This window comes from Primulina huaijiensis, chromosome 1 (assembly GCF_012295235.1).
Source record: "Primulina huaijiensis isolate GDHJ02 chromosome 1, ASM1229523v2, whole genome shotgun sequence".
Lineage (NCBI taxonomy): Eukaryota > Viridiplantae > Streptophyta > Magnoliopsida > Lamiales > Gesneriaceae > Primulina > Primulina huaijiensis.
The window spans coordinates 5,417,735-5,429,212 of record NC_133306.1 but is presented as its reverse complement, the minus strand read 5'-3'; the positions used below and the strand labels follow the sequence as shown (position 1 = coordinate 5,429,212).

At 34.8% G+C, this 11,478-nt stretch overlaps 3 protein-coding genes and 1 non-coding gene across 4 annotated transcripts; 2 read left to right on the top strand and 2 right to left on the bottom strand.

Moving 5' to 3' along the window:
* The first annotated feature begins 2,262 nt into the window (after nt 1-2,262).
* Nucleotides 2,263-4,739, top strand: LOC140985863 (GDSL esterase/lipase At5g45960-like). Its single transcript, XM_073453829.1, has 5 exons — nt 2,263-2,690; nt 2,943-3,073; nt 3,183-3,416; nt 4,075-4,342; nt 4,438-4,739. The coding sequence occupies exons 1-5, from the start codon at nt 2,402-2,404 to the stop codon at nt 4,626-4,628; spliced, it is 1,113 nt and encodes a 370-aa protein (XP_073309930.1). The 5' UTR covers nt 2,263-2,401; the 3' UTR covers nt 4,629-4,739.
* A 279-nt stretch (nt 4,740-5,018) lies between these two features.
* Nucleotides 5,019-5,091, top strand: TRNAE-CUC (transfer RNA glutamic acid (anticodon CUC)). The gene has a single exon. It is a non-coding gene; the product is annotated as a tRNA-Glu (tRNA).
* Nucleotides 5,092-5,471: 380 nt separating this feature from the next.
* Nucleotides 5,472-6,720, bottom strand: LOC140979675 (nudix hydrolase 15, mitochondrial-like). Its single transcript, XM_073445183.1, has 4 exons — nt 6,378-6,720; nt 6,156-6,298; nt 5,912-6,031; nt 5,472-5,827 (listed from the first exon to the last, which is right to left on the bottom strand). The coding sequence occupies exons 1-4, from the start codon at nt 6,607-6,609 to the stop codon at nt 5,603-5,605; spliced, it is 720 nt and encodes a 239-aa protein (XP_073301284.1). The 5' UTR covers nt 6,610-6,720; the 3' UTR covers nt 5,472-5,602.
* Nucleotides 6,721-6,995: 275 nt separating this feature from the next.
* LOC140979667 (nudix hydrolase 15, mitochondrial-like) lies at nt 6,996-9,416 on the bottom strand. Its single transcript, XM_073445175.1, has 4 exons — nt 8,716-9,416; nt 7,935-8,077; nt 7,480-7,599; nt 6,996-7,414 (listed from the first exon to the last, which is right to left on the bottom strand). The coding sequence occupies exons 1-4, from the start codon at nt 9,161-9,163 to the stop codon at nt 7,190-7,192; spliced, it is 936 nt and encodes a 311-aa protein (XP_073301276.1). The 5' UTR covers nt 9,164-9,416; the 3' UTR covers nt 6,996-7,189.
* Nucleotides 9,417-11,478: the final 2,062 nt, after the last annotated feature.

Sequence of the window (11,478 nt, the reverse complement as noted above, 5' to 3'; positions counted from 1 at the left end):
TATTTACGAAAATGTTATGTTTATGCATCTTCATGAAAACGATATTTTAAGTACAAGTATTTTTCACTGTTGCATGTGATCTGTATATGTAGTATTTGTTATCAAGGATATGACGTGTTGAGTCTTTAGACTCACTAGGTGTGATTGATGCAGGTTATTATGACGATTATGTTTATGGAGGTTTTGATGGTTGATCTGACTGGACTGAAGGTGCACATAACCCGAGGACCGACGCTAGTTTTCCGCGCTAGTTATTATTTATGATTTTAAGTTATGTTAAGAATATTTTTATGACTTTTAATTATTTATGAGTGGTTTTTGAGAGGTTATAGTATGAGCTATTTCCTTTGATTTTCAAATGTTAGTTGGTTGATTTACTTTTAAAATGGTTTCAAAATATTTTATGCATGTGATTATGCATCTCGGCCGATTTAGTGAGGTTTTTTTTAAAAAAAAAAAAAATTTCTAACACGTTTTAAGAAAACGAATAAGCAGTCGTTTCAATGAATCTCGGGTGTGTATCTTGAATCAAGAAGAGTCCTTCTAGCGTTTTAATCCAAACGAAATCAAGTAAGTGGGCTTTTGCTATGTATTTCTTTGTAATTTAAACTTTGTATAAGTATTTCATGACATACTTGTTTGTGTGTCAAACCACTTTCGAAAATACTATTATATATTTCATAAAATCTCGATCGATGTACGATATGTTTCCTCCTATTTCCGATTTTCTTTGATTCTGCTGAGTTCATTCAAAAATTCCGATAAGTGTTGTTTGATATATCTGATCTTGTGTTGCACTGTTATGATTCGAGTGGGATATGGAACGACGATTTTATGTTCTACATTGATCCTATCAGGGCGTATAAAACTTTGTTTTGGCCCCTATCAGTGGTATAAAACTTCGTTCTGGCCCCCATCAGTGGGTATAGAACTGTGTTTTGGCCTCACCCCTTAGAGGACTACCATATTGGGGACAATTTGACCATGGATACGAGATGAATAACAGTGTTTTCGTTTGTTCTGATTCGTTCTGTTCTGAATGTATGATAATCTCTGTTTCGCATTTCGATTCTGATTCTGATCTGATATGATATACTACGTTTTGAAAATCAGTTTGCAATAAGGGTTTTAAATTATATTTATATGTACTTGTGGTAATCGATCGGCCCCCACTTGCTGAGTGTTTCCCAAAACACCCACCCCTTACATCTCTCTCCAGATAAGAACGAAGATCAAGTAGACGGCGATGAATAAGACATACTTCGGGGTTGGTGATGAAGTTTCGAGATATGAAGATTTCTCGCTTAAGTTCTTCCTAAGTTTTGATTCAAGTTGTACAATGTTTCCGCACATTTTATTTCGTTTTGGAATTTATCGCTGTAAGACAAGATTATTTTGAGTTAATAATGAAATTGACTGGTTTTTGGTTTATACTGTACTACGAGGCTTGTTGTTTTCAATTGTGTGGTTGTAAAACAACGCCGGTGTCGACTAACCCCGGTCTCGGGGCGTGACACTGCATAGACGCGCATGAGAGAGACTCTTAACCATTCGATTCTTACACATTCACAAAGTGTAAATTAACATAAACTCACCAATATTTTGATTATTTTTCAATATGAGACATTCTTCATTCTAAACTTAGCATCCACTTAAAAAGCTCATAAAATCCTTATCTAATTTTCATTCAAAATGAAAAGAACTCAATAGACTAAAGTACAAAGTCCAACAAAGTATATACGTGGATCGATCTGTTCTCTATTAATATCTCTTTGCCTTATCAAATGGTTTCAATTCTGGCCCCAGATACCAAATCTTGAGTGGTGGTGAATCGATGTGTATTAGTTACCTAGCTTAAATATGAATAGTAGGTGGCATTGAGTTCATGGTGTTGAATCTCGGGTTTTTTTTTTTTTTTTTTTTTTTTTTGTTTTTTTTTTTTTTTTTTTTTACTTCGGTCAACTTTTTTTTTAAGAAAATGACCTACGAGGTATTTAGGCTACCGCAGCTACGTGTTTGTGCATGTCGAAAGTTCTGATAGTACTCCCGCGAACTTCGTATGCTGCCTAATGTTTTTAATCACCAATTATTTCAGACAATTTTTTGATTTCTTTATCTTTTTTTTTTTCAAAAAAATTTGATATGTTGATCTATATATCATCGCTACCTGGTTTGCATTAATAATGAAAAATAAAATGATGTATTATTTTCAATGTTTTGTACACTTACTGCGTCACTCGGTCCATGCTTCGATAATGGGCTTGCTCCTCTCTGTCAATATTTTAATCCCTATAATGCTTACACATGTAGTACTGTATATACACATATTATATATATATATATACATATCGGTACAAAGACAATATTTTCTTTAACTCGGTGTTGCGGGTCATTTCCGATCATGATGTCTCTCCGCTGTTCATCTCGCTGGGTTGCCATAATTTTCCTTGTTCATTATCTGCTTATATTATACACTGCTGAGACTCGAAGCTTAAAAGAGCAAGTCTCTCCACCGAAGAATGTTTCAGTTTCCGCCATTTTTGTGTTCGGCGACTCCACTGTTGATTCCGGCAACAATAATTTCTTGAAAACAACTTTCAAAGGCAACTTCCCGCCTTACGGTCGGAGATTTCCCAACCACATCGCCACCGGAAGGTTTACCAATGGCCTTCTTGCTACGGATTTTGTGGGTACGTACATGATTAATATCTTGTTCCATGTATACATTTCACACACACACACACACACACATACACACACACACACAAATATATATATATATATATATAATGTTTATTCCTTTTGTAAAATTTTCAAATAATTAAAATGTTATAGCTCGCCCAATCATATGAAAAATGAATTAAAAACGAATTCATTCATGTTGATATCATATTTACAATTCTAGAATTATTAATATCACATATTTACTATGTATATGACAGCTCGCTACTTGGGGATGAAAGATTATATACCACCGTATTTGGACTCAACACTTAGCCTCGACGAACTCAAGACCGGAGTTTCCTTTGCTTCTGCTGGCTCCGGCTTCGATCCGCTTACAGCTAAACTAGATGCATCTTTCCTACTCCTTATCTTTCATCTCCTACAAAATTGAACTTAATTTGAATCAAATTTCTGATGTGCATATCTCCCTCCGTCTAAAATATATATGATATTGACAGGGTGTGCTTACAATGCAAATGCAAGTGGACAATTTTAAAGAGTATATAAGGCGAATGGAGTCCTCCATTGGGAAAGAGGGAGCCAGAAAGCTGATAAATAAAGCTATTTTTTTTTGTAGTGCGGGAACAAATGATTTCATGATCAATTACTATGGCCTGCCGTTCCGAAGACTAACCTACACTATCTCCACCTACCAGAAGTTCATTTTACATAACGTACAGCTATTCATACAGGTACGTACTATAATACGATTTTTCAAATTTTGGAAACTTCTGTATCATTGATTATGTTGGATTAGGATAAACAACAAATATAAAGAATGTTAAAAATAAAAAAAAAAACACACAAGAAATCAAATTAAAATGGTTGTTTTACATGATATTCCATTTATAATAAAGTAAATAAAGTAAAGATACTGTATATAGACATCGAAATAAATAAAAATTATGAAATTTTTATAAGTTACCCCTGATTTGAATTATTGATATAATTTCGAAAAGCACATTAATTTTGATGATTTGAAATTCTTCAAATTATGTACGAAGGATCCAAATTCCAAGGTTTAGTCTCATAATGTGCAACTCTAATGATCTGTCATGATCAATGAGACCTTTTGCGGGCCTTTTATCTTTCAAACAATATAAATATTATTAATTTGACGCAAGAAAATGCATTTAGGCCAGACTCTTTGGAATGAATATTTTTATTCGATACATCGTGGTAGCAAATTAAAATGAGACAGCATGCAGGGCAGGGCATACCTGTTCCAAGTCCATCATCAAAGCTTAATAATTGTTGGGACAAATAGCAGAGAGACAGCTGCTGTACTAATGATCTATTTTCTCTTTAATTTTGTAATCAATAATGCGGTTACAATTATCATACATGTAGGGTTTAGTGGAGTTGGGGGCGAGGAACATTGTGATCGCGGGGCTGCCGCCAATAGGATGCGTGCCAGCGGTCATAACGCTGAATTCCAACAACGCTTTAACGAATCGTGGGTGTATCGAGTCACTGTGCACCGTAGCACAGGATTACAACCGCATGCTCCTGACCACGCTCGCAGATATGCGGCAGATGAGTCATGCAGGTGCCCGGGTGGCCTATATCGACATCTACAAGCCCTTGGATGATATTGTCAAGAACCCTCGTCAGTTTGGTGAGGATATATTATTTGGAATTAATTTTGAAAAAAATAATCATTTTTTAATAATTATATTTATGTATATACACGTACGTATGTATGTATTTCAGGGTTTGAAAAAGTAAACGTGGGATGCTGTGGAACTGGACTGTTGGAGGCATCATTCGCTTGCAATCCGGGGTCGGTCGTTTGCATGGATGACTCAAAATATGTGTTTTGGGATGCCATACACCCAACTGAAGCAGCATACTACTCTATTTTCCTGTGCGTCCGCCATGTAATAGATTCTTTTTTGAATTAAGGATTTACAGTATCATCTTCATTAATTATCATGTGGACCGAGATATGTATTAATTAAGTTCAAATTTTAATAAACGTTATTATATGGAATCAAGGCACAAACCCCTTCTTTGGATAATTGAGGGCCATGAGGTTGCTTTTTTATACTTTTTTTTTGTCTGTGTTACGTGCTGAAGCAATCAATTTGCATTCATGATATATATCAGTGGGTTGGCCAACTAACTCCATACAGCAATATATCGATGACATTGATTATTAGTGCAGTGACTATTAATTTTTTTGTACGTGTACAAGTTGAAATAATTTAATGCTCTATACATACTTTTCAATCGTCAGGAAAGATATAATATAAATAAATAAATATTAGAAATACGTTGTACGGGTCACAAGCTCCGTTGTAGTCTAGTTGGTTAGGATACTCGGCTCTCACCCGAGAGACCCGGGTTCAAGTCCCGGCAACGGAATTTTATTATTTTTTACTTCTTTGAAACTTTTTTCCAAGTGATTAAAAAATCGAGCTCCACTGCGTTCTCTTCCAAAGGATTAAAACTTCGTCTGAACATTTTTTTACTCCTGCAAAACTTTTTAAAAGATAATCTCCATTGCATCCTCTTCCAAGGGATTAAAACTTTTTCTTACAATCAAATAGAGTACATCATGCACACAAGTTGCGTGTATAAATTAAGTCATGCATATGAGAAAATGGAAAGTTAATAGATTAGATAAACATTGAAAGTTCTATTTCACCTTTTTGGATTCAGGTCGATTGACACTATTTATGTAAACTTGGTAGTGTAACCAAACTTGAACCAAAACCAATTATTAAAAGGGCTCGAGACTCAAGTTCTATTAAATAATATATAGATAACAATAGCTGAAAATCCACTTTCAGTCGCAAGTATCAAATTTCAAAATCAATACGAAGTAATGAAAGAACCAATTAAGTCCAAGGTTGTAATAAGAATGCTGGACTTGTCAAGCAAGAACATCATCTTCATTGGTTCTCCCTCCTTTCCAGAACGTAGGCCTACGTTCTTCAAAAGCAGGTGGTTTCTGGTACACAATTGATGCAGCCTTGATTAAGATTCCAGCAGTCAGAGCCCATATCACGTAAGATTCCTTCTCCCACGGGTGATTAAAGAAATGCAGCAAATATTTATAACCCATCCACTCCCTCTCCTCTTCTCTTCGATTTTCATCCTGATCATCCCATCAAATAATAATAATTATTATTCTAAACTTGCGAGATTGAGACTCGAAATGAATTGATTCCAAGAAACCCACCTTTAAAAACATTTCTAGAGGAGCATCAAATATAGATTCCACTTCATCGGCATTTGGGGCTGGTTTGAAGGCATTCTTGTCCCACAATATTCCAACTACTGGAAACACAGTAATTTCTTTCTGCAACCATTAAGACTGGGGAATTCAACATCTTCGGCAGAAAAATCGACAAGTTAAACAAGAAATAGGGGATTAAGTATAACATTCCCGCAAATAGTTTTACCAAATCAAGACCCCATTGTACCTTTGTGTGGAAAGGTTCAAGAATAGTAACAACTTCTACAATGGAGGGGTCCAGTCCAATTTCCTCCTTAGCTTCTCTCAAAGCAGTATCAGAATTATTCAAATCACATGCATCCCTCTTCCCTCCCGGCAACGCGACTTCACCTGAACATGAATAAAAATTAGCCCAACAAAATTTTACGATCCCTATACATATTTTGTTACAGCAACAGGATGCCACTACCGGAATGAGAGGACATCGTTGAAGATCTTCTGGTAAGAATCACTCGAAGATCACCCTTTTCACCTTCAAACAAACAGATCAAAACCGCAGCTGTATTGGGGTTGACTTGTTGAGGAACCAATTCACTAGCAGAATTCTGAGTATTGGAATCCTGTGCGTTGGGATTGAGAAGGAGGAGTCTTTGGGCTAATCGGACGAGGGTTTCTGATTTCCGGAAACTTTTGGAATCCATGGAGATTGGTGGTTGCTTGTAAAGCACTGGACAGATCTGGTTATCAATGACCTCAATATAGGTGAAGTTTTTACTTGGTTGGAGAACCAACGAACTATTATTTGTTTGTTTGTTTGTTTTTATTTTATAAATGTGTTTTTCTTAGTTACTGAATTTTCTAACTTCTGAATTCGAGCTCGATTGTTGCTAAAGCAAAAATAACCTGCGGAGAAGGTGCCTCAATATTCAATAACCCAAAATATAGTTTCCGTTCAGGCCCAAGAAACTGGAAATCGGAAATCAATATCCGCTATTAAAACAAGTTTGAACTCGAGTTCAAAGGTAAAATTTTAGGAATTGATCTCCATTCGACTGCATCCAAAAATAGCTCCAATTGTTCAGTCTGATATAACATGGATCCCACGCGGATAGATAAAACCAGTCTCCTCATCGACCAACTTATATTTCATAGTACAAATATTTTACCCTTTCGGTGACTAGATATATATTTCCATAAACACATAACAATTACAGTTTGCAAACGAACTGAGACATGGATCACAGCACAACCAAAAGAAAGAGGGAGATAAAATGGTCTATCTCAAGTCATAGTAGTATCCTTAAGCACAACTCCAGGAATTTTGTACTTGGGGCTTTGCTCTAGAAAAGCAGGTGGCTTCTGATACACAACTGATGCAGCCCTAATCAAGATTCCGGCAGTCAAACCCCATATCAAGTACTTCTTTCCATTCATTTCGTAGTTGAAAAAATGCAGCAAATACTCGACGCCCATCCACTCTCTTTTTTCCCATTTTCGATTCTCATCCTGAGCATGACATTTCATGGTGAGAACGGCGTGAGTAAAGGAAAAGTAGATAATTGTGAAAATACCTTGAGAAACATTTCCAACGGAGCGTCAAATATGGCTTCCACTTCAGCAGCATTAGGAGAGGGAGTGAAGTCTTTCTTGTTGGAAAGAATGCCGATAACAGGGATCACTCTGAGGAGGTGCTGCATAAATACTACTAAAGTTAGTTAATGTGCCAAGCAGAATAAGCTCAAAGATTTGTGCAAATAGAGAGTTTAACCAAACATAATGGCTTACTATAGTATTATTTACGGTTAATTTTTTTTCCTACTAGTATACTTATTCAAAGAGTAGAGAGCACAACTCCCCAATGAAGCAAAAATCATTGTCACCCAATGAAGCAAGTGTTAACAACCTAAGAACACATCTGAATAGTAACTTTGGTAAAAATATTCATACAAAGGAACATCCATAATGAATCAAAAAAAAATTCTGAACAGATAAAAGCCGAGTAGATCGATGAACTAGGTTGAGGTACCTTGGATAAGAATGGTTCAAGACAAGTGACAACATTTACTAGTGAAGGATCCAACCCAATCTCCTCCTTTGCTTCCCTTGTTGCTGTCTCAGCATCATTGGCGTCTGTCTCCTCAGCCTTACCTCCAGGCAATGAAACTTCACCTATAATTTGCATAATTTACAAGTTAAAATACTGAAAATAACTCACAAAAACCTTGTAAGAGTCAACAACCAAGTGACCAATATGCACAAAGCAACCTCAGTTACCTGCAGTCACCATCAACCAAACTCTAACGGAGTCACAGACTACCGGCATTTCTTTACAAATACAATTTATATATCAAGATTTCTGAAGCGTGGAAACTTTGAGTTTAAACACCGAGATTTGGATTCCTATTCTTGAATCATCAGAGCAAAATAACATATTTTGGAAAGCCAATTAGTAAATTAGCCAAACGGTGAATGAACATCCTCACAAGAATCAAATGGTTGTCCATCACCCAAAAAAAAAACAGCAAGCCCTAGCCCCTTATACATCCCCTCCTCAAAATGTCCCTAATTTAATCTGACACACCAGCAAGGAATCGAGTTTCACCTTCATCAGTTAATAGAAAAGGTTTCATCAATCATCAACAGAATCCAAATCTATCTCCATCAACACTCGCATTAGCAAATAACAAAAACAGTTTTGAGTCTTGACCCAAAAAATCAATAAGTCAAAATTTAAATAATGAACCAGAAATAGAAAAGTAATTACATGAAACCTCAAAACCATTTCAAGAAAATGCAATCAAATTTACCAGAGTGAGTGGACAGCTTCGAGGATCTTTTTGTAAGAATTACTCTAAATTCCCCATCATCCCCTTCAAAAAGACAAACGAGCACAGCCGCTCTTTTAGGCGTGAACCTCTCTGCGGGCTGTTGTGCCATTGAAGTAACCGATTCCGCAAAACCCACTTGGGAAACCACTTTCCCTGCACTGTCCTCAATCCTCTGCTCCTCCTCCTCCTCATCCTCCGGCGGCGGTCTGTACAAGCGCAACTGCTGGGCCAAGGACAAAAGCCTTTGAGAAGGCCCGAAATTGCGAGAATTCATGACAGCGATCCTAGTCAAAGAATATGATAGGGATGATGATAACAAATGGGCTTGGGAAGATTTCACAGAGGATATTGCGGAAATAGAGGTTCTTCTGAGAAGTGGGATCATGTGAACCGAATTATAATTGATAGCCTCCATCAGCAGTATCATTCATGATCACTCTTTGGGGATCGTAGACCTCCATTTTCTTGAATTATTAGAGCAATTTAGCGCTGGGATCTTGGGAATTTGAGGTTATTTTTTAGTTAACGAACCGTTGGTAGATTCTCTCGTCTGCAGTAAGAATCGGCCCATATCTTCAAATTCATCGTGTGACAAAATGGGAAATTGAAAAGTTGGACATTTTCGCAGCAGAAGAGTAGTTTCCGATCTTAAAAGAAGGTACCAACGAATGCAAGAATACTATCTATAAGTTTCAATAGAATTAATGTGATGTGTAAATTATCGCTAGACATTTTGCATTTTTACTCATATTTCGGTTCGGTTCGATTCGATTCGTTTTTGGTTCGGTTTAATAATATTTCGATTTTATTTTTTGGTTTTTGGTTTTGTATAGACATGTCAAAACTGGCTGACGTAGCAGGCCAGCTCCCCATTTTGTTTGGCCTCTAAATGGTCAACCCAGTCCAGCCCACCTTAGGCCGCGGGTTAGACGGGCTGACCGGTTAATTTTAAAAAAAATAATGCTAAACAATATTACAGTAAACATAGAAGAAAAATATATTTATATCAAATAGTTTCATAAAATACTTAAAAACATTGAAATAAGAAATTAAGAAAGCATACAACATAATCCATAAAAGGTAAAGTGCTTAAACCAAACATAAATAAATTAAACAAATACTATAAAGTCAATTCTCATTAAATTCTATTCAATCTTGAACTTTTACAATAGCACATAGATTCAGATTTTACCAGAATGGTGATGGAGGCGAAGCGTAAGTGAAAAATAAAGATGAAATAAGATAAGAGAGTGATGGAGGCGCATGAGACTTATTCCAATTTTTATATAAAACTTAAAAATATATAATTCTACCCTAATTTGACTCCGTTTAAGCCTGTTGTCACGTCTTGACCCAAAACCCAAACGGGCTCAGCCCTTTTGGCTCGCCTCCAAACGATCTGCTATTTTATCAACTCAACCCGTTCAATTTTTATAACGAGGCGGGTCGGTCTTACGGGCCTGACCCAATTTGACAAATCTCGTTTTGTATATATTCAGATATCCGACCATTTTTATTTTATTCCGGTTCGATTTTTCATAATGTTAAAGCATCGATTGAGTTACACATTTTGTTGTTTTAAAATTTAATAAATATTAACTTGTTTCTAAAAGTTTAAAAATTCTTTTTAAATCTTCAAAAAATCAAAATTTTATAACCTGAAAGAAAACGGAAATATAAAATAAAAATCTTGATTTATATAATAAAAATACATTTATAAAATTTGCAAGTTGACAAAAGTACCACAAAAAGTCACAATCAAACACCACTTTTTTCAGCCACGGATATCTTGGCTTGATGGCTCAGTCTCCTCTTATGCTATATTTGAATTGACAAATTTTAAATTTATAGATTTTAAATATATTTTGTTATTTAAAAAAATAAAATCGTAAACTTAAAATACATATTTACATGTTTATATAATGTTTTATGTTAATTATGATAAATTTAAAATTCACCAAATAATGTTGCTGTTTGAAATTCATTCTACTTCATTAATTAATGTGTAAATAAGTAAAATATGAATTTAAAATTTGATCTATTGTTTCATTATTTATAATAAAAACTATATCGAAATACATATATTTCAATTTAATCTACCAAAGTGTTAAAAGTGTCGTATTTATAGTCTATTCCAATCATATTATGTACATTTAAAAACCATATTTTTCATGATTTCACCAGCAGTCATGTGAAGTGCGGATTAAGGGTGAATTGTAAATAAAAAACTTATGATTTGGGCAAGAATGTAGAAAAAGGTCAACCTAAAGATTGATCACATTAAACTTGAGAAAAAAGTGAAAAATCGTGATTAAGCACGTGATTTTTAAGATAAAAATTTAGGTTTTTTTAATATAATAAATTTTAACTTTTTTGACAAAGAATAACATTTTGCGGGTGCTAAACATAGCTTATTCTGAGCCAAAAATCATTATTATTTAATTAAATTCTAGCTTAAATTAAGAAATTATTAAAAAAATTGAAACTGTTAGAATAGAGTTAGAGTTTAGAGGAGAGTGAATATATTTTTTAAAATATTTTGTGATTAGAAGAGCTACAATAGCTCGTTCTTGAAATGTTCAAAAATAAATTGATAACCGAGAAATTAAATCGAGTTTGGTTATAAAATCAAACGAAAGAAATACAAAATAATTCCTTTAAAAATTGATCAAACATTTTGAAAATTATTTTAAAAATATGCAAGTGAAATTACAAAATGATTTGGTTTGAAGTATTTTATCA